General features: G+C 38.1%; 1 protein-coding gene across 1 annotated transcript in view; it reads left to right on the top strand.

Annotated features, from left to right (window-relative positions):
* The window catches only part of slco4a1 (solute carrier organic anion transporter family, member 4A1), a 48,813-nt gene extending 39,117 nt beyond the window's left edge, over positions 1-9,696 (top strand). The window contains exons 8-11 of the mRNA XM_060836102.1: positions 1,494-1,666; positions 6,417-6,481; positions 7,197-7,345; positions 8,399-9,696. Of these exons, the coding sequence (XP_060692085.1) occupies positions 1,494-1,666; positions 6,417-6,481; positions 7,197-7,345; positions 8,399-8,548 (537 nt within the window). The 3' untranslated portion in view covers positions 8,549-9,696. The remainder of the gene's footprint in view (positions 1-1,493; positions 1,667-6,416; positions 6,482-7,196; positions 7,346-8,398) is intronic.
* Positions 9,697-24,082: the final 14,386 nt, after the last annotated feature.

Raw genomic sequence — 24,082 nt, 5'->3', positions numbered from 1 at the left:
GTCAGGTTACTTGCTTAAAATTCTACCACTGCCCTATCAAACACTTATTTTTAAAACAGGAATTTCTCATTTCAATACCTAGTTTTATTAAAACACAAAGTAAAAAGACCAGATGCTTACAAGAGAAAAAAGAGCCCATTTGACAATCCCAACATGTCATTTTAATTAATTAATATTGTTTTGCTTCCTTTCATGTTCAGTCTGTTCAGACAAATGCTAGCAAACCTTTGACAAATTAAACTCCAACCCAGACCTACTGGCTCAATGATAGGAATGGTACCACTGTACCACATGAACCCTCCATGCATTCTCCATGTCCACCAAACTATTTGTCTTTTCATTATGGTCAGAGATTAAATATTTACTTGCTATAGTTCAGTACATTTTTACAGAGGTAAAGTCATCGTCACAGGAAGGCTGGAACCTACTGCCTGAATTGCTGCTGAAGCTAGACCAATTGAATGTTTGAAAATCAATTTTCCTCGTAAATTAATCTCTGACACTGGACTACTCACAAGGTTTTATGAATCCAAGCACTAACCCTTAAAGCACTCTTGTCTCCCTAGTTTTTGCCAGCACCCACGATTTTCTTTCTTTTAGTGACTTTCTTCTTCACTGTTTTGGATTCAGATTGCTTATAAATATAATAGCAACGGGATGGCTCAGTGGTTATCACTGCTACCTCACAGCACCAAGAACCTCGGTTCAATTCTAGCCAGGGGTGATTGTCTATTTGGCGTTTGCAAGTTCTCCCTATGTCTGCATGAGTTTCCTCCCACAGTCCAAAGATATGCAGGTTAGGTGGATTGGCCATGTTAAATTCCCCAGAGTGTCCAGGGATGTGCAGATTAGATGGATGGCTATGGGAGATGCAGAGTTACCCAGTAGGGGGAGAATGTCTGGAATGGGGTGCTCTTTGGAGAGTCGGTGTGGACTCCATAGGCCAAGTGGCCTGCTTCCACACTGCAGGAATCCTACGACTCCTTAATTTAAAGGCTTCTTTGTTTTTGTCAAAGGAAGATAAATGAGATTAAGCAAGGTAGGATATTTCCTCATTATGAACCTGTGGTAAATGTCATCTAATAACCATCTAGTCTGCACATTATAATGTCAATGGAAAAATACCTTTTATGGATAATAATAATTATTTACCAAAAAAATCTTAAATTGGCATTGAATATATAATTTGAGATCATTTATAGGCTTGTAATTCTTCACTTTATTGATGCATGCAATTTGTTAGAGTGCTGAGAGTTAATGGGAGGGATGATGTCTTTAAATGACTGAGATCTTCTGAGTCTCGGTGTATGTATATACTGGTTGGACTAACCTGAATTCCCGCACTAACTCCAGGTTTCAGGCAAAATGAAGAGGTATACAGTGTATTTGTGGTGGTGCAAGTTCCTTTTCTTCTAATCAATGAATTGAACATGAGCAATGTACACACAACCTGAGACTTTATGTAATTATTATTTGCATTGTTTTATTTTTAGCTTTACCACAATTGTCTCTGTGTTATGGAGAACCTTCAATCTGGGCAAGGTACTGCGCAATCTGGAAAGTGTAACTCCTCGTGTTCCCACATGCCTCTCTTCCTGGTGCTATTTTTCGTTGTGATTTTTTTCACATTTCTGGGTAGTATTCCTGCACTCACCGCAACTCTGAGGTAATAAGGTTATTTAGCAGCCCATTATACTCACTCTTTCTATCCTAATGCAAATTCTTTTTCTTTTTAAAATAAAATCTGCAAATTCATTTCAGTTTTATTGTAAGTTTTCAGGTTTGGTTAGCAGCATTGCCAAATGAGTAATTTATTAGAGAGTATAATAAATGTGTACAGCAGCAAAGATGTGCTATAAATTTAATTTGTTATAGAATTGTCTATTTCTTTTGGCAGGTCAGGCAGCACTTGTGGAGACAAACTGCCTGACTTGGTAAACACTTCTAGCATTTCCCAGCATCTGCAAACTTCAGCCTTTTACAATAATTGCATCTTTTGGGTTAGACTATAATATAAGTTGGAACAGAGTTAGAGTCTCTGACATTCTGCCTTTATGGTAGTTGGTTACTAGCCATTAAGAGAATCATTCTTGCTTGCCTTTGTAATTACTTTAGAAGATCTTTTCAATTTAAGCATAATGAAGTGAGAAGTTATTTTTACATTTACGTTTTGCTGGAGTTCCGATGCATGAAGGGGGATCTCATAGAGACTGATAAAATTCTGATAGGACTAGCAGGGTAGATACAGGGAGGATGTTCCCAATGGTTGGTGTCCAGACCAGGGGTCACAGTGTGAGGATTCAGAATGGACCATTTAGAACGGCGATAAGGAGACATGTCTTCACCCAAAGAGTGGTGAGCCGGTGAAATTCGTTACCATAGGAATGTATTAATGCCCAAACATTGAATGTATTCAAGAAGCAGCTAGCACTTGGGGTGAATGGAATCAAAGGTTAGAGGGAGAAAGCAGGATTAGGCTATGGAGTTGGACGCTCAGCCATGATCGTAATGAATGGTGGGCAGTCTTGTAGGGCTGAATGGCCTCCTCCTGCTCCAATCTTCTATGTTGCTATCTTTCTAAATAATTTTAAGTTTAGAGTTAGCAAACAAACATAGATGCAAATAAAGTAACAACCTGAATAATGTAATGCCCCTAATGTTGTTGCACATCTTGAGGAGCTTTGCAGAAACGTTATTGAACATAAGCCTCGCAAGAAATATTAGGGCAGGCAAGCAAAAGTTAAAGCTTAAGATGTGTTTTGAAGGAGGGGGGGGAGAAAAATGGCAGAAATAATGAGGGGATCTGCAGATCCTGTGCTTCTATATTTCGATCAAGTTCTGAATTTCTAACACCATCGAGCCAAGCCTCCAACAGTCCTGTAAGTGCCAAAGACCCGGGCATTCCTTCCTTGGCCAGCTGCAGAAATACGGGCAGTGCTGTGTTCACCAGCACATGCTGCTGACTTTAATCTACCAATAGTTCCTACTAAGATGGCAGTGCAGAAGGATAAAGGAGGCAATCCTCTGAGGGATCTGTGGCTTCTTCCTCAGAGGTGGAAGAGGAGTAGTGTTGCAGGACCTGCCTTTTGGCTGCTGAGAACATGCAGATCCACTCATACCTTCATGAAACAAATAAGAATCCATTGTGAACAAACAGTAGAAGTTCAGGCATGTCACAAGTACATTCAAAGTAATAGGAGCGCAACATAGCGATGGGCAATGATCCTTACTGGTTAGCAGGACATGGGGGTTTATGCCTCACCACAAGAGCAGCCTGTCCTGACTGTCACGTCCTAACATGAGATATTTTCCCCTGGAATGAGAGAATTTGAGGGAATTGAGTGAGATGAAAGTATCTGGCCCAGTTTTAGTGCTGGTGCAGGTTGGGAATGGGTGGTGACTGAGTGGCTAGGCAGGTCTAAGGCCTGATAGGATATGTAGTGTGGGCTGTTAGGACGAGTGAAAATGACTGAGGAAAGTTGTTACAAGCAATAGAGAAAGTGGTAGAAAACAAGCCTTGGTGGGAGGTTGCTGCAGTAACAAAGATAGAATGGCTGTGAGGAAAGAAGATGGTTACACTTACCCTGGTGGAGCAGAGAAAATTGTTGATGTTTTACAGTGTTGCTGGATCTTCCTTCAGAATGTGGATGCCATAGTGAACTGGGTGGTAGTCGCTGATCAATGTCAGGGTCTGGTATCATAGTCTCTGCTCTGTCACCCAATCCTGAGATTGTCACCTGAGACAGGGACCTGGGATAAGTGACAGGAGCTGTGCAAGACACCTCCAGACTGACAACACTTGGCCTGCTGCATACCATCTTTTAATTCATTCATAGAATGTGGGCAGTGATGGCTGGGCTAGCATTTATTACCATCTCTAGTTGCACTTGGGAAGCTGGCTCTTGAACTGCTCTAATCTATTTGGTGTAGGTACACCCACAATGCCATCAGGAAGGGAGCTCCACCCTGTGACACTGAAGGAACAAGGATATATTTCCAAGTCAAAATGGTGAGACACTTAGAGGAGAACTTGCAAGTGGTGGTGTGCCCATGTATCTGCTGCCCTTGTCCATAAGAACATAAGATACAGGACCAGAATTAGGCTATTTGGCCCATTGGGTTTGCTCCTCTATTCAATCAAGGTTCAACCCCATTCTGCTGCCTTTTCCACATAATCCTTGATCCCCTTACTAATTGAGAATCTATCTATCTATCTATAAAGACATTCAATAACCTGACCTCCAGAGCCTTCTGCAGCAATGGATTCAACAGATTCCCCACTCATAGCTGAAGAAATTCCTTCTCATCTCAGTTCTAAAGGGTCTTCTCTTCACTCCGAGGCTGTGTCTTCAGGTCTTGGTCTCTCCTATTTGTAGAAACATCTTCTCCATGTTCACTGTATCCAGGTCTCTCAGTATTCTATAAGTTTCAATGAAACTCCCTTGAGTAGAGACCCAGAATCCTCAACTGCTCCTCGTTTGACAAGCCCTTCATTCCTGGGATCATTCTTGTGAACCTCACCTGTACCCCCTTCGAGGCCAGCACATTCTTCCTTCGATTCGGGACCAATATTCCAAATGCAGTCTGACCAGAGCCTTCTACAACCTCAATAGTACACCCCTGCTCTTGTATTCTCGTGCTCTCGAAATGAATGCTAACATTGCATTTGCCTTCCTAACAGCCAACTGAACCTGCATGTTAACCTCAGGAGAATCCTGAACTAGTACTTGCAAGTCCCTGTGTGCTTAAGATTTCTGGAGCCTTTCCCCATTTAGAAAATAATCCGCACCTCTATTCTTCCGACCAAGTACATAGCCTCGGACTTCTCTATATTCTATTCCATCTGCTTCTTCCCATACTCTGCTAGCCTGTTCAAGTTCTTCAACAGTCTCTGTGCTTCCTCAACACTACCTGTCTCTCCACCTATCTTTGTGTCCTTCTAGATGGTAAATTTGTAAGAGTGAAATATGGCATCAGTGCCAGATATCCAGACAGTGATGAGTACTTCTGTGAGAGTGCAGTGAAGGTTCACTAGACTGATATTCAGAAGGCAGGACAGTTGTATGATGGAGAGAGTTGAGCTGGGCCTGGATTCACTCATGTTGCGAATGATGAATGGGGATCTGATTGAAATTTATAAAATTCTAACAGGTTTGGACAGACTAGATGCAGAGAGGAGGTTTTGCCTGGCTGGGGAGTCTAGAACCTGGGGATGCAGTCTGGGCATACTGGGTAAACAGTAGGACTGAGATGACGAAAATTGAGGGAAATGAACCCGTGGAATTTTCTAACACAGGAGGCTGTGAAGTCTGTGTCACTGAATGTAATCAAGGAAGAGAGCATTTTTAAAATGATTTTTGAAAGCATCGAGGAGTACGAAGCAGAGGTAGAAATATGACATTGAGATGGAGGATCAACCATGATCATGTTAAATGGCAGAGAAGGCTTGAAGGACCAAAAGGCCCATACCTGCTTCTAGTTTCTATGAAGCTCACCAAAATGGATATTTAGCTGATTTCTGGTCAAATTCAGTCCTATAAATCACCGGATAGACATAAATTAGAATATTGTGGGCCGTACCTTTCGGAAAAAGCCTTAGAACAATGCAGCAGGATTTTTACTAGAATGCTACCCGGAAACGAGGATTTATAAAGAGAGGTTGGAAAGCTTACTGCTGTTCTTGGAAAAGAGAGAACTAAGATTATCAAAGAGGATATTTTTTCAAAATAAGGATGATTTCGCAATCTTTACTCTCAATTACATCGAACCAGAGGCTGTCGCGACATAAGATCTGGAGAGCTGAGGAGATGTATCTTTTCACTTGAGTTGTCAGTGTCTGGAATGTTCCGCCTAAAAGGTGGTGACGTAGGACAGATATTTAAGGACAAGGCTTTTATGGGATTATGACCCCCAAAAGTAGCTCAATGATGAAGCACAACTACTCTTTCAAAGCCAGTGCAAACACAACAGGAAACTGGTGTTTCTGTATTAAAAGCTTCTATGTTTCTAATATAAAGAAATAGTGATTCAACGTAACACAGGTACAGGAACAGTGCATCTCTGTACTGGCCAGTCACTTCTAAAGAGATTTCTGTTAAGAGTGGTAAAATCCAATAATGCTAACGAGACACATCTTTAAAGACAATTAATGCTCACCAATTTTCCATTTTCAAGAATGTTTCAAAAGATAAAAATGTAATTGATTTGTAAATACAAGAGAAGTTCCCAGCACATGCATCGGTGCTCACAACAAGCCATTTATTTCCTCCTAATGTAAAGAAAATCTATCTACGAGTTGCTGGATTGCAAGTATGTTCCCCAAATTGGATAGTGGCCTAACCAGAATTACTGAAGGGGTTGAAGACAATGTTCTGCAATAATTATGTGTAACAAAGGTTTTTATTTTCATTAATTAGGTGTGTCCCTGATAGTCAACGATCATTTGCCCTTGGTATTCAATGGATCTTGGTCCGTACTTTAGGTAAGGATACTTCAATAGCCATTAGTGGTAAAGCAACAGCTTAAATCAAAATGTATTTCTCTAATTGTTTAACTGAGACCCTCACAATATAAGCTTACTTGAATAATTCAAAATAATTCAATTTATTATTGTTATTTATAAACAATTTCATGTAGAATAAACCAAAATAATAGCATCTGAATAAATTTTAATCTACAAATTTAACTGAACCTTAACTAACTTATTTCTTATATTTTATTCTTTGGATCAAGAACCGAATTTCAGAAAATGCACTAAAGATTAGTTTTTCAGAAATACAAAACTAAATTGTGCATTTGATGGCGTAGCACTGTGTTACAAAAAAAACCTTTAATTAATTAGTAGCTTCTTTGGGGCATTTGTTTCTATTCAATTTTAAGAATCTATATTTGAACCAAGTGCAGTACAAATAAGAGTAGCTGGGTGGACTATGTGTTTGACCTTGAATTTTGCTCAGTTTACATTATTGAAGTGTTTTTATGCTTATTCAAATGTTTCTACTTTTCACTATTTAGCAAAAGTTAGTTTCAACAGTAATAATCAACAACTAGATAGGAATGTTAAATCAACTAACCTTTCTTGTTGATGTTAAAATGCCATAGTCAATAATATGATTTCAAGTTCTAACAATCTAAGACAACTGTCAATTAACTTTGTCTGTAATTGGATCAACTTTCCATCATATATATTTCAACAGGTGGAATTCCCGGCCCAATTGCCTTTGGCTCAGTTATCGACATTTCTTGCTTGTTATGGCAGGATCAGTGTGGTGATAGGGGCTCGTGTTATATATACCAAAATTCAGCCATGAGCATGTACCTCCTGATTGCAGGAGTAACTTATAAGGTAACATATATGATCATATATAGTTAGAAAAAACGTTTTTCAATGCAGTTGAATATATTAACACCCAATCTCTAACTCCATTACCTATTTGGCAAAAAAACATTGAGTGAACATATGGTTTAATAAGTTTTTAAAAAAATTCTGTGCAGTCAAAATCAATGAAATCGAGTAAGTAGCCCCAGTGGCCTAATGGATAAGGCACTGACCTTCTCAGCCAGGGATTGTGGGTTCGAGTCTCAGCTGGGGTGTCTGACCCTTCATGCTTTGTCCTTCCTCAACTTTATGGCAGCATATTGGCTCAGTGGTTAGCACTGCTGCCTTGTAGCGCCAGAGACCTGGGTTCGGTTCCAACTTCAGGCCACTGTCTGTGTGGAGTTTGCATAATCTCCCTGTGTCTGTGTGGGTTTCCTTTGGGTATTCCAGTTTCCTCCCACAGTCCAAAGATGTGCAGGTTAGGTGAATTGGCCATGCTAAATAACCCTCAGTGATAGGTGCATGAGTGAGGGAATGGCTCTGGGTGGGTTACACTTCGGAGGGTTGGTGTGGACTTGTTGGGCCAAAGGGCCTGTTTCCACACTGTAGGGAATCAAATCTAATATTGTCCAGCTTTTCAGCTGCAGGTCAGACTTGGAGTTAGTGATATAGCAATTGTCATGTGCTTTTTGTGTTTTACATCATGAACATGAAAAAACAGAGTAGGCCTGATTAATGAAACATCTCCTCAGAGGGCTGTCACAAACATGTTGAGTGAAATGGTATTCTGCATTATTCTATGATTACGTAGCCCACAATAGGATATTTACAATAGCATTAATATGGATTCTCACTTTTCCAATAATAAATATTATTTTACATGCCAGTTGCATAGAGTGGAGGCTTTGGAGCAACTAACTGGATGACCTGAGTCCAAACTCTAGTCAGTATAGATACATAGATTTTAGAAAATAGGTCAGTAAACAGTTCTCTGATAAAATGGAATTAATATTGTTTCACCAAAGTATAACTAAAGTTGATGCTAGCTCCAATGGCGATTACTTTATTTTCTTTTTTCAGGTACTGGGAACACTGTTCTTTCTGATAGCCTTATGTCTTTACAAGCCACCAAATTCTGCACTGAATAGTTCAAACGTGGACAATGGAGAGCCAGACCTGCCAGCGAAAGATATGCCGCAAATAACAGTAAATAGAGTAATTACTTTGTAGGAAGTACATTCCACTCAAACCACATTCATATCTTCCATGAAAGTGGATACTTGTCACCTCGCACCATCGCACATCACCTGTCACTCATCTAATTATAAAACAAAATTATAACACAGTCTTTGAAATATTCAGTTCGTACGGTTCCCTTCATGGGTCAGTGGTGTTGAGACTGTGAAAACCTGTTACGTCACAGGCTTGCACACCTGCAGAAGGTTTAAATCTGGAATCAAAACCGACTACCAAGCATCAATAAAGTGCATAGATCAGCCACAGAGCATTCTATGTCTATACAGGAATTCAACGTTACTTTAGCCAATGGAATGGACTGCTTTTAGTTTAGGCCTCTAAGCAAGCCCCAAGGAGGTGAAAATTGGAACAAATTTCCACATCATATGAACTTCTGAATTCAGAAAAGGGCTCCTCAAGCCATCATATTATAGCTATAGTTACGATATTTTGCTTTGTCTTTGTCAGATGTTTAAAAAAAGTTTATTATTCTATTTATTCCCAGATACTTGTTCCTGGGAAGATAACATGTTTTTAGATAAAGGCTGTGATTTTGTCTCTGATTTAGGTGCACAGAAGCAGGAGAGCTCTTGGTTCTGGGAACTTGACCTTTAAAAATGACATATACACTCCAGATTATTGGTCCAAGAGATCAGGCTTGATTTGAAAGCCAGGTCAGGAAAGCTTCCTGAGTCTGCCAATTTCTTAGAGGTTGCTGTTTACCCATGGGCTCCAGCAGCAAATATTGAAATTATATGAACCCTCCAGCCTTCTCACGTTCTTGCTCTCTCGTTTTTTTTCACACACACACACACACACACACACCTCCATGCCATCCCAAGCCACTTAATGTCCAAAGTTTGATTTCAGGTGTGAAAAGCTATGGGGGATGAATAGAAGCCATTAGGTGGCATGGGTAAAGGTGAGTGTATGAAATTTGGCAGGGTGAAGACTTAAGGCTTGGAGAATATTTTATGTTTCTCCCCTTTCAGAGAAGTAAGGTACCTTTTAGATCTCATCATCCATGTTTGGTTATGCTTTTGCAAAACTAAGGCAAAAGTTCTCAACCTTTTCAGTATCAAGGCACACTTCCATGCAAAAAACAATTCTACAGCACACTTACCTTCTATTTATCACATGTGCAGTATCAAAACGTTATCCTTCTGCAGCTCTGTGCTGTTTGATCATGTGCTGTCTATAGGGGGCGCATGGTGTCAACAGATACTGCTTTCAGTAATGGATACCAGCTTCCAGAGAAGATCAGAAGCAACATATGCTGCAAATGTGTTGCTGGTCAAAGCACAGCAGGTTAGGCAGCATCTCAGGAATAGAGAATTCATATGGGCTAATACACTCCAGTGAAGTGGCTCTGCTTCCCAAAGTTTTCCAATACAATTCTCACCTTGTTGCGGTTGAAAATCACTGCACTAAAATAGTCTTTTAGGAAATTAAAATAACCCGTTGATGGAAGTGAGACATGCTGTGGAATTGTGAAAAGGCATGATTTATGTAAAAAGTGTACAAACTCATTCAGACTAACAAGTTGTTGAAAAACTGTCCAACAAAATTGTGGAGTTTAAAAATAATGGTGCTCACTAGTTCAGAGTGCATGTTTACATGAAACCATAATAGGATTTGTGTTGCATGACGGATTTCTCAAACTTTTATTTGCATATTGAGGTGCCTATAGATGGACAGCTCCAAATGCTGACAGGATGGAAATAGTTGTTGCCATAAAGGATTAAGCACTTGAGTGAATGTATGTTTACGTAAGACATTGACCATTCAAATGAAATGTTTGTTTTTGTACAAGATTATTTGAAGCAATTTCAATGTAAATTTTTGGTATTAATGGGAGTGTGTTTTATTTTGATAGGGATATTATAATTTAGACTGATTACTTTATTTCTTAAAGAATGCTTCCTGAGTTATGCATATGTTGAAAAATGGTGAAGTTGATGTGGAAAGGACATGGTAAAGGGTGGTGGGACTGTGTCAGCATATGGCCTGTAAAGGGCTGTAAAGGGCTTTGGGGCTGTATGGGAGCATATGGAACATGAGTGGCTGCAGGAAATGAGTATATTGGCATCTGGGTATCAAGGAGCCATGGGGAATATGTCGACAGTTGGCAAAGATTACAAGAGAGGCCATGATGGTTGGATAGATGAGAATAGGGTGCCATAGGGAGCATGAGGGCAGACATCCATCCTTGAACAGAAATAGTGGCCTTTAGGTTCTACAATAAGGGAAGCCAAAACCCCACTTCAGTGGAGGCAACAGGTAGTTTCAATGGCAGTTGCTGCAATAGAACATACATGAGTCCCTGGCATCGTGGTAATATTGCTAGCCTAGTAATTTAGAAGACCAAGTTAATACACTTGGGATGTAGCTTTTAATCCCATAAAGGGAATTGATGAAAATTTAATTAAAACATATATATTCACAAGACCCTACATAATTTGGAGGGGGATAGAACTTATGATTTTAAGTTATTTTGCCATGGCAGAGAGGGTCTCTGTCATGGTTAAAATTTGGGCCAAAGTCTCAACTGGATGCTGAACTTGAGTCTCAAACATGTTGTGACATATATATGTATATTTAATATATTTAATAGCTTATTATGCTTCATGTTCAGCAGGAAATAAATAGATTTTTCAACCTAGATTATGGAATCAAAATTGAAACATCTTTTTTAAAAATCCCTACTTACTCGCTCCTTATATCTAACTCCATTCATGGTGTAGCTTAATCCTGAGGACTTCAGTGAATCTACTCACCATGCTTGAAGCCTTTTAGAGGATAGAATGGCCCCTCTAGTTTTCCCAGGTTACTTTTTTTTGCACTATGTCACTGTAGAGGCAGAAATGAAGAAGATGGTCACTGAACCATGAATTTAAAATAAAATGTAGATGCTCAAGAATTAGAAACTCTGCTGGATGAATTACTTATTTATAGATATTTGACAGTGCTGCAAGCTGCTAGAATGCCATTTTATATTTATATTAAAAAAATCAAACATCTGAAAGCAAATTCTAAAACAATACTTGCAGAAAAATGAGGTGGGGAGCCTGTGTAGTTTTATAAGGTACAATTGTCGATATATCTTCACAGAGTATTTGATGGCCAGCGTTTCTGAAGGTGGTGAGAAGATGGGTCAGGGGAGTTGGGAGTAGCAAATATTTTGCACCACCTGTATAACTATTTAACAGATTGATATATTGGGATGATACCTGGCAGCGGGGTGAAGAATACCCAGTTTCACATGAGACAGTAGAGTTTTGTAAAACTGTCATTGCTGTCTGAATGATATTGATTATTTGCACTAGGATCTACTAGACAGGGACATATTACAGGAAATAAAAAGTTAGCATTGTGGTTTTGCTTGCAAGTAAAATGAAGTATCCAATCTCAATGCACTATTTATTGTTATTTGTCATTATATGTGGCAAAAAAATCACCTTTATCATATATTTATCATCTTGAAGTGATGCCAAGATTTTAAAAAAACTTCATTTGAAAAGCAGAGCTATTTAAAATAAAAGTGATATCCCTGCGATAATAACAGGTGATGTTTATGTTTGCACAGCTGTATCCAATGGCATAACTTCAGTGTTAATGCACTTACACAGAGGAAATGAAATTTGGGTAATTTTGTCTCAAGGTGTGATTTACCATTGATAACATAATCAAATCGGTTTGTAACTGTGATCAAAGTTACCTAAATTTATTATTTTCTGTATATAACAATAAATAAGCTTTATGTTGCTATAGTTTTATGTAATTTTTGGCTTGTTCTTCATTTAAAAGGCACCATTCTATGAATGCAGTGGTTCAAATTTCCTTTATCATTGCACAATTAATGGTGATGTCACTTTTAATGTCACAATGTTCAGTATTCAATAATACATTGAATTTTCAAAACAAAATCTGAATTGAGATCAATATGCTGTTCCACTTTCTTGACTTATTATAGATGCTACATTGCATTCAAAACCTCTGAAGCTATGTCTTGGTCGTGTAATTATCTCTGAATTGATTCATGCAAACCATTCAGATACTTAGCTGGTAGATCTTAAAAAGCAATTTTAGCAAATTCTCTCGGCTATCTTCAGATGTGTTCTTTCAGAACTGTTCTGTCACTGGACTCAAAATATTTACTCTGTTTTCTGTGTACAGATGCTGCAATGTCTGCTGTGTTTCCCCAGCACACTGAGTTCTTGTTTCAGATTTCCAGCACCCACAATTCTTTATGTTTATTTTAGTATAATTATCGAATCTGGTTTCCACTCTCTAACCCTATTGGTGAGTAACTTGAGGTCCTGTGGAGGAGCAATGTCTTGCCATTTGAAATTATGAATTAATTAATCTGTATTCTTAATTCGATTCAAAGGTTTGTCTAGTATTTAATAAATTCCCCACTTTGCTCAATTCAGATTGTTGAATATTTCAAAAGTAACTTGAAATTGGTATGCATAAATTATGAAGTTTGATGTCAATTTGTGTTTAAAATGCTTAGGGATCCTCGATCTCTGGATATTTCACAAACTGCAGTAGAATTCCTCAATTTTTTTTTAAATCATGGGCTCCCTAATGTACAAACACTTAAAAATTAAATCCAAGAACTTGGATGTACAAGTTCTAGTCCAATTCAAAGGCTGAAGGAATAAATTAAGCACTGTCAGCTGCAACTTTGGTTTTTATTATTCATTCAGGGAATTTGGGTGTTGCTGGTTTAAATTTTCTTTCCTAATTGCACTTGAGAAGGTGGTAATGAGCTGCCTGCTTGATCCGCTACAGTCTATTTTGGTGTAAATAGTGCTGTCACGATTTTGATCCAGCAATGCTGAAGGAACAGCAATATACTTCCAAATCAGCACGGAGAGAAACTTGAAAGTGGTGATGTTTCCATGGTTTCTGCTGCTCTTGTCCTTCTAGATGTTAGTGTTTGTGGGTTTGAAAGGTTCATTCTGAGGAACCTTGATAAATGTCTGTAGTATATCTAGTAGATGGTGTACAGTGCTGCTGAGCATTGTCGGAGGGAGTAAATGTTTGCAGTTGTCATTGTGATGCTAATCAACTTGGATGCTTTATCCTGGATATTGTCAAGCTTCTTACGTGCCCTCATCCAGGCAAGTGGGAACTATTCCACCACATTCCTGACTTGTGCATTGTGGAGCCTTCCACATCCATCAAAGTTTCACCTGCACATCCACCAATATCATTTACTGTATCCGTTGCTCCCGATGCGGTCTCCTCTACATTGGGGAGACTGGATGCCTCTTCGCAGAGCACTTCAGGGAACATTTCCGGGACGCCCACACCAATCAACCCTACCTCCCCGTGGCCTAACATTTCAACTCCCCCGCCCACTTTGCTGAGGACATGCAGGTCCTGGGTCTCCTTCACCACCGCTCCATCACCACCCAACACCTGGAGGAAGAATGCCTCATCTTCCGCCTTGGAACACTTCAACCTCCAGGGCATCAATGTGGACTTCACTTCCCCCCATCTTACCCCTGTTCCAACCTTCCAGTTCAGCACTGTCCCAATCACCTGTCCTACCTGCCAATCTCTCTTCCCACCTATCCGCTCCATCCTCCCTTCTGGTGTATCACCACCCCCATTCACCTATTGTACTCTTTGCTACCTTCTCCCCAGATCCTCAGATGCTGCCTGACTTGCTGTGCTTTTCCAGCACCACTCTGATCTAAACTCATTGTAGATGGTGGGCAGGCTTTGGGATCATGGGTAAGTTACATGCTGCAAGGTATGACCTGCTCTTGTAGTGACTATATTTATGTAGTCACCAATAACCTACAGGATGTTGATTGTTGGGGATTTAGCAGTGGCAATGTCATTGAGAGCAATGGAGAAATGGTTAGTTTTTCTCTCCTCTCTCATAATTGTCCCATTTCAAATCAACCTGAAGTTAACCTCACTGTGGTCAGCTCGCCCAGCTAAATGTGTGATAGAAAAGCACGATTTTTAAAATATATTTTATGCAGACCAGCCACCCTGTAAAGGAGACTTGTCCATGTTTTCTTATTTGATGAATGGACATGAGAAGTACAATATCAATATAAGCTGCAAACCTTTTAACGTTTCTAGCATTTGAAACATAACTAAGAAATTTATTTTGACATGAACAAATATAGGTTCAATATATCTGTATATTATCCCTTAGCCTCAATTTTAAACTTGGGTATGTAGTGACTCAAAATAATGGTTAATTTATCTGCTAATATTGTGACTTACTGGATGTACCTACAAAAGATACAAACAAACTGAAGTGTAAAAATAACACAAAATATAAAATATCTATTATGCCTAATTTAAAATTTCTGATTGCCATTTTACTTTGTTACTAGGTATATTTACATTCTTATCTATATAGTCAGGAAATAGTGTATATTTCTGCAAGTAAATCACCAGTCTTCATCACAGGGTGTCTGTAACCACTTCACCCATTTTAAAAATAGTGTTGGAAAATTAATTGGCTTTATTCCACTCAATTGAGTATGACATATAATACCTTTTTAAAATGTATTCTACACCTATTAAGAATTTACAAAGAGGCCTGAATTTAATGAGATCAGTGTTCCATTAAGTACTCAACTAATGGAAAAGATACAATATAAATAAATCTGGGATTAAAGAAAAGGATAAAAATTGGATATAACTGAATTTGAGCCTAACTCTGTTGGCATGTGGTAACAGTATACCTGATTAGAGAGGCACACAGAACATTTTAGATTGATCCTCTGACCTCATTGCCATTATTTTGGAGATCTATAGGTTTCTGTTTACAGGAGCAACTTGCAATTTGATAGTCAGGACCTAATCGGTTTCATCCAGCAGCACTCATTGCCATGTAAATTCCCAGCATTGTAATTGCACATGGAGACCTTAATGTTAATGTTGAAATTAAAATCTCCACACATAGGTGTCTGCTAGGGCCACCTAAAAAGGGGAGTCGAGACTGTGGTGCTGGAAAAACACAGCAGGTCAGACAGCAACCGAGAAGCAGGAGAATCGACATTTCGGGCATAATCCCTTCACCTAAAAAGAGGACCCAATCAAACATCCAAATTGGCTCCTGACCCCCTACTTTGCTAGATTGATTATCGCTGCACTTGTCTAAAAATATAAAATGGAAGAGAAATATTCAATTTATTTCCCCGCACTATAATAGTGTTAGATTATTAATTGCTGCAAGACATTAATGCAGGTGTACAAAAAATGTCAATAGATTTTCAGCAACACTTTACTATTGCTGATTGGTTTCATCATGATGCAAGATCTGAAATATCTTCAGTTACATACAGTCACATAACATTAAATGCACAGATATTTTGTATAAATATTGGAAGTTATAATGCATGAGTCTCATGTGACAGAAGTATTTTAGAAAGCATAACGATATGCTCAGATAAATTGAAGGAGAAAATATTTATTGATCTAAATTCAAAATTGAAGTATTTATCAGAATCTTGAGCTGTGTTTCTTGTGGTAAAGTATTTTTTCTCTCCTACTTTAATTAGCCTTTGCCCAGTGCTTTCTGATTATAAACGATTGACGTTGTACCGTTGACATCAATTATTGACCACCACAGCCGCACTCAACAGACTACAATAAAACTATTCAATTCTAAAGCTTTAGTTAGCTTGACAGAAGAGTAGTGGTCTACAGAAAGAACAGTGTTATTCTTGGCTAACTTTTTAACCTTTTGTTATATTGTTCACTATTGTTAGTTTTTCCCTGATGTTATCAGCAAGCCAGCTTTGTGAAGCTGTGCTAACAGTTGAATAAATAAGGACACTAAGTAAATCGTTCATTCAAAAAACTGGTGCAGATAAGATGGCTAAATAGCCTCCTCCTGTATTATAATAATTCTACAGTTCTGTGAAATGATCAATAACATGCTATAAATGGGAAAGTAAAGACCATTGAATCATAAAACTGCACACTATTCATTTAGTTTCTCAGCATAGTTGTTTAGCTTTAAACTATGATAGTTGCACAACATATTTTTAAAAAGTGAAAAAAACAGATTTTAAATAGACTTAAGATTTATTTCCAAAATTACAAAGTAGATGGTCAATGACACCTTTTAAAAATGTTTATTCTAGATACATGACAAAGATTACTTAAGACAACTAAAAATTAACTTTTTCAGGAAGCGTAAACTGTTTCTTTCTAAATGTTTCTATGTAAATGAATTGCAGTTTCTTTTTAAAATACCTAAATTTTAAAATAATTTTGTGTGATGAGCTGAAATAGCTTTTGCAAGCAGGTGTTTGTAAATGGAAAAATAAATTTAGATGTCAAGCAGAATATTAATTTAATTTTGCAGCACTACATATATTTATCAAGTTGCATAAATTATACTATGTGTAATTATACCAGTAAGTTGAGGGTCAAGAGTGTGTCCTGCTGAATTAACATTCCCACTAAAATAAGCACAATCTGTTGTAATTCACTGAACCATTAGTTCACTTGTAAATTAATTTACTGAATTATATTTAAATTCATTGGCAATTAAAACCAAATGATGGTAGCAGAGTGATGGCATTTGTATCTATTGCACTTTTTCAGTTGTATTTTCATAATTTGAGTTTACAAATTTCATCATTAACCATGCCAAAGTAACAATGCTCAACATAAGATATTTACTTACAAAATCTGTTGATTTCTCTGGTATGGATTTCCCTTTTCGGCTATGAGTTTACGTCTGACCCCGAGTCAAAGAGATCTTGGAACATTAACATCATGAACTAGAGTAACCAAATAATCACTTTGAAGTACAAACCAGCAAGTAATAAGTGTAGTTTTCAATGTAACTTTTTAATCATGATTTGGAGATGCCGGTGTTGGACTGGGGTGTACAAAGTTAAAAATCACACAACACCAGGTTATAGTCCAACAGGTTTAATTGGAAGCACACTAGCTTTCGGAGCATCGCTCCTTCAACAGGTGGAAGTGGAGGGCTCAATCCTAACACACAGAATTTATAGCAAAAATTTACAGTGTGATGTAACTGAAATTATACATTGAAAAATTGATTGTCTGTTAAGCCTTTCGTCTGTTAGATTACCATGATAGTTTCACTTCTTTCATGTTTATAAGTTCTGTGTTAGGATTGAGCCCTCCACTACCACCTGATGAAGGAGCGATGCTCCAAAAGCTAGTGTGCTTCCAATTAAACCTATTGGACTATAACCTGGTGTTGTATGATTTTTAACCTCCTTAATGATTGCAATCTTTTTTGAGATTAACATTGAGACTAAAATATGCTAAAACTACATCAAAAAATGAAAGTGTGTATGTATTTTAATCCTAACTTTAATCAAGCAGATGGAGCATAATGTAGGAAAATATGTTTTTCCCCCTCTTTGGCACTATATTATTTAAATAGAACGAAATTGCTGAATTTGGTGGTACAAATGCATCTGAGAGTTCTAGTGTATGAATAGTTGATTCAGAAAATGATGAGGAAGATAAATGGAATGTTGACTTTTAATGTTGGGAATTGGAATTTAAAAGTTAGAAAGTTTTACTGCAGCGGTTTTGCCTTTCAGTAAAACCATATATGGTGGGCTGTGTACAGTTTTGCTGTACCTGACGAAGGAGCAGCACTCCGAAAGCTAGTGCTTCCAATTAAACCTGTTGGACTATAACCTGATGTTGCGTGATTTTAACTTTGGACAGTTTTGCCGCCCTTATTTGAAAGAAAAATTATAATTGCACTAGAAACAGTTCTGTGACAGAACACTTGACTCAGTCCTGAGATTAAGGGATTATGACAAAAGATTGAACAGGTGTATTCGTATCCAATAAAGTTTAGAAGAACGTGTGGCAATCTTGTTGAAACATATAAGGCATTGAAGGAACTTGAGAGTGTAAACGCTGGGAAGATGTCTTAGCTGTTGTGGGAGAGATTAGAGTTGGGGCTCACCATTTACAAATAAGAGGTCTTCTTTTTAAAAACTGAAGTGAGACTTTGAGAAAAAACAAAGGGTTGTTAGTCGGAACACTTTTCCTGAGAAAGGAATGGAGGCTGGGTTATTGAAGACAGAGTTAAATAAATAAATCAACAAATAAGACTAGAGTTACTGGGATCAAATAAGGAAGTGGAATTGAGATCACTGCCAGTTCATAATAATGACCGTATTAAATGGCAACAGTTTTGAAGAGCCGAATGGCCGACCTGTTTTCCTAAATTCTATGTTCCTAAAATATTATTTATTCCACAGATATAACATTATTCTTTTCAAAGCCATTGAGGCTGTTTAGTAATTTTAATGGTCTTAGTACACCGCTAGAAGTCCAGTTACATCTCTTTCAACATGGTATAACATTTTCAAGGATCTTTACAGCAAGGTTATTAGTTTACGAGTGGGACTTCCCATCAGTTCAGTGATTTCTACTTGATTGCAGTCTGGAGGGGTCTTCAACCACATGCTTCTCTGGTGATGTGGAGATTTATGGACTGCAATTTCCGGTTGTTCATCTGCAGACTCCGAAAGTTACAGTCAGTGCAGAGGAGCCATGACAAAAAATAGTGACGGTTCTGCCATGGTTATTGAAGCATTGAGGCTGTGGAGTACCCCTTAGTAAAAATGAGCATTGGAGAAATAAAAAATTGCATTGTATTTATAGATATCTGTTATGAGTTAGTTATCCAGAAACGTATATATTTCTAATTTTTTTATGTATATAAGAGAGACTTCTTTTAAACGTCTGCAAAGCAAAGGCCAGTTTGCAAGTTATTAATAAACAGTAGACAACGAAGATATAAATTTTTTATAAAGCTTTTGTAACCCATGTAAATATTATAATAAAAGCTCTAGAAGGGTTGCTTATAATTTTTTCAAATGTATGATTAGAGCATATTCAGGGAATGTGGAAAACTGAATTTTAAGCTAAAAAGTAGATATGGAAACAATGAGCATTCACATTATTGTTAGCATTTAACATTTCTGAAGTTACCACAATGGACAACATTGCTTAAGACATTTCAAACCTTCAGAATAACTTGGATCTTGTTTTTAATTTTGGAGATTGATTTTAACCAAATTAAATAGGTGAACTAAAACATTGACTGTTGGGTTAAGTGGCTTTTCACCTTAACTGGAGATAATATTTAGTTTAGATAACATCCTAATGCATAACAATACCTTCAATATATTAATTTCTCTCCCTCTCTTCCTTTGCTGACTTGGATACAGTAGAGGTATACAGCTTCTCACTATGTTGCTGTTCAAAATCACATCACAACTGTGTAAGGGATAAAGAACAATCAGTTGAAATGCATATCCATGCCTGAGTTGTTCTTTTAGCACAATGTAAACCCAAGTGCCACATGTACACTGCTAGTTCATTCTTGGTTATCAATTTCTATGCTGTACCAAGATAACTGCAGCACAGTTGCTGACTTCACAGCAAGCTGTGCTGATACAACAGCACAATTAATATTATTGGTGTAAAGTAAAAGTTATGTTCCAATATCCTGATGTTTGAATATCCACACGAGTCTACTGTTATCAGAGAAGTATTTTATAACCTATCACAGAGTTGTGTAAGTATTTTTCATGATGCTACCAGTAAAGTTTGGTCATATATTGGAACAAAAGAATTGCCCATTTGCTATGCACTCACACTATGTGCTCACCTGTTCGTAAAGTGTTTCTATTTAAAGTGATTTGACTTATAATTGTGCTTTTATACATTTGGAAGTTGGCTTGCCTAAAATGAGAAGTGGACTTTGAGCTTTAAATGGAACGGTTTATAGTGGAATAGATAGACATGCAGGTACTGTAAACTGCTAATGCCAATGTAATATAATGTTCACGTTCTCTGTATTTAATATATTTAAATAAAAAAGTTGAGTATCACATTTTACTAGTTTGTGTGTGTGTGTGTGTGTGTGTGTGTGTGTGTGTAGTTCATAACCTTAACTTCTACTCTTATTAGGTTGCTCTGCATTTTTGTGCCTTCCTTTCTGATAAGTGGCACTGCACACATTTCTGTAGCCCTGGGGGTTAGTGTTCTGCTATGGTTAAACGTAGAGATAGCTTGCAGCATTTGAATACAGATACAACCTACTTGTTCATTTTGTTCTTTACTCAGCTCAGGTATGCTGGTTAACAAATTAAAATCCAATTAAAATGCTGTGAGGACATTGTTAAAAGTCACACAATACCACATTATAGTCCATCAGTTTTACTTGGAAGCAATAGTTTTTGGAGCGCTGCTGGTGGTTGTGGAGTATAACATCGAAAGACACAGAATTTATTTGCCATCAGTTCTATGTCTTACAAACTTATACTCCACAACCACCCAATGAAGGAGCAGCACCCCAAACGCTAGTGCTTCCAAGTAAACCTGTTGGCCTATAACCTGGTGTTGTGTGATTTTTAACTTTGCCCAGCACCAGCATCTCCAAATCATGTGGACATCAGTTTTCAGAAATTTGAGACAACAGGTTCCTATCATTGTCAGTGGGCCATCTAGTCAAAGCTTTGACAAAGGGTCAGTTAGACTCAAAATGTCAGCTCTTTTCTCTCCTTACAGATGCTGCCAGACCTGCTGAGATTTTCCAGCATTTTCTCTTTTGGTTTCAGATTCCAGCATCCACAGTAATTTGCTTTTAACTAATATTATGATTGCATTGGTGTAGCAGCTTTTCTGACTTATTTTAACTGATTTCTTCTTGATTTACCCAGGAGGGTTACTTGCTTTCAGTTGACATGATTATAACTAATTACGTTTTGAATGCATCTCCTTCTCATTAGCATGTTCACTGTCCATTCAACTTTGAAATTCATCCCATTACAACCAGACCCTTAGCAAGGTTTCCCAATTTGTCACAGTTCCAGACAGGATACCGACAGAGCTGTCCCCTTGGTTGGTCACAGCAAGACAGTTTAAAGAATAAATCTCCTCATCATGGATACTTTTCTCCCAGACCAAATGAATTTGTTTTTTTAGAAAGAACTAATTTAACCAGGTTTGAGTTAACAAAAGAGATTAGAAGTTTAAAAATAGATCAGTCTCTGAATGTTTCTCGAATACTGAACAGCAGAAGTTTGCTGCTGTTACAGTGACAGTTCTCAGTAACATTGTGCAACTACCAACGTCAGTCATTTGAGATTCTTGACTTTGTAGCTTAATTGAAATTTTTTGGTCTTGGTTCTTTTAGCCAGTCACACTTACAGTTGGAGAGTCTTTTCAACTTCCCGTACTTTCAATCCAGCAGTGTTAAATAGCTAGTAAAAACTGAAAGAACTGCAGGTGCTATAAATCCAAAACAAAAACAGAAGTTGCTGGAAAGGCTGAGCAGGTATGCCAGCATCTATGAAGAGAAATCAGAGTTAACGTTTCGGGTCCAGTGACCCTTCCTCAGTTGTTATTGGCGCTAAATAGCTGTTCTCAAGCCTGTACCCTTCCTGGCACATTAGCCCACACACAAAGGTGACACAGATCATGGTTGCAGCTCATTATTCAGCCATTTTTTGCATATCTCTGGAAGGTAATACAAAGGCATGCCTTCAGGAAACAGTCTTCTGCTGAGAGACATTTGGGCAATTTTAATTTAAAAGGCATCCAGATGAATAGGAAGGGTTTAGAGGGATTTGGGGCAAATGCTGGCAAGTAGGACTAGATTAATTTAGAATATCTGGTCAGCATGACAAGTTGGACCAAAAGGTCTGTTTCCGCGCTGTTCGGTTCTATGACCTCTCCTGGGTAGTTGTTTGTTTGAAGTTTCCCTAACTCTGATATTTCAGAGGCTCACTTCAGAGGACACGTGGCAGATAGCTAAGCCAATTTAAGATCGTGAATCCAATCCATATTCTAGTTATGTAGCTGCTGTTACCTCAGTTATGTCTTTCTCACCTTATAAAGGAGGAATATTGTGTTGGGATATGGTGTGCAGAATTAATTTTGGATGATGTGGTTATTACAATTAAATAGCTTGCCTGTGAGATTAAGTTTGAGCATTAGAGTATTATGAACTATGCAAGGGTGATTGAGAAGAAGTTATAATGTGAGGTGTGAGTCACATTTGATAAAATTGTTGCTGAATGAGAGTTGTACTTCTCTGTCACTTCTTGTCACCACCCACCATATCAAAGCACTTTACAGCCAATTAATTATTTTTTGAATAGCAACTACTATAATGGAAGATGAACAGCAATGTACTTGTGGCCAGATAATCAGGTTTTTCTGATGTCATTTGAAGAGTAATAATTAGCCAGGACATTGACCAGCCATATCGGGCCTCAGTTTAAGATCTCATCGAAAAAGCAATTCCAACACTGCGGCTTTCCCTTACAACAACACTGGAGATTCAGCTTTGAGGAGAGAAAGCGATGTGGCATTGCATCCAGTTCTCCAAAGCTTTAACTTGTATTGAATGTGACATGATATCTAGTACCACCTGCCAAGTTGAATAACATCCTTCCTATAGAAGGGCGACCAGAACTGTATACAGTATTCTAAAAGTGGCCTCACCAATATCCTGTACAGCCACAAAATGACATTCCAACTCTTATCATGAGTTTTAATCAATGAAGGCAAACATGCCAAATACCTTCTTCACCATCCTGTCTATCTGCGACTCCACTTTCAAAGAAATATGAACCTACATCTCTAGGTCTCTTTGTGCAGCAGTGTCCCCCACCGCTCTGCCACTAACTGAAGAAGTCTTGCCCTGATTTGCCTTACCAAAATGCAACACCTCACAATTATCTAAATTAAACTCCATCTGGGACTCCTCAACACATTGGCCCATCTGATAAAAGATCTGTTGTAATCTGAGATATTCTTCTTCACTGTCCACTACACCACTTATTTTGGTGTCATCTGCAAACTTAATAACCATATTTCTGATATTCAATCAAAATCATTAATTTAGGATTATAGACATATACAGAACAGAAACTTGCCCATGCCAACCAGATATCCTAAGTAAATGTAAATAACAAAAAGCAGTGGACCCCCTTGTGGCACAACACTGGTTAGAGGCCTCCAATCTGAAAAGCAACCCTCTACCACCACCCTCTGTCAACTACCTTCAAAGCAGTTTTGTACCCAATTGGCTAGCTCTTCCTGGATCTCACGTGATGTGACCTTACTGATTGGTCTATCATGCGGAACTTTGTTGAACACTTCACTGAAGTATATATAGAACATCGCCCACTGTTCTTGTTATGTTATTCAGGTGGATATCCTCAATAGGTATGGGTTACTACCGGATTAAACTACAGTACCTCGGGCATATACCTGAGGCCGTTACCTGTCAAGTTTACCAGTGGTCCCTATTGACTGTATGGTCCTGATAGCTACAAACTCGGCTGGGTTTATCGCAGGTCTCTAGGTCCCTTCAGTTTATCCTTTCACCTAGGAGTGAGAGGGATTCACTTTAAGTCAATCCTAATGCCTTCTCAGCTAAGTTCTAGACTTAACATACCAACACAAAGGTAAACATATCTTATCAAATAAAGGTTCGGCGAATACGAAGTGTGT

This window comes from Hemiscyllium ocellatum, chromosome 15 (genome assembly GCF_020745735.1).
Source record: "Hemiscyllium ocellatum isolate sHemOce1 chromosome 15, sHemOce1.pat.X.cur, whole genome shotgun sequence".
Taxonomy (NCBI): Eukaryota; Metazoa; Chordata; class Chondrichthyes; order Orectolobiformes; family Hemiscylliidae; genus Hemiscyllium; species Hemiscyllium ocellatum.
The sequence above is the reverse complement of the archived record's forward strand: the minus strand, read 5'-3'. Positions and strand labels throughout refer to the sequence as shown.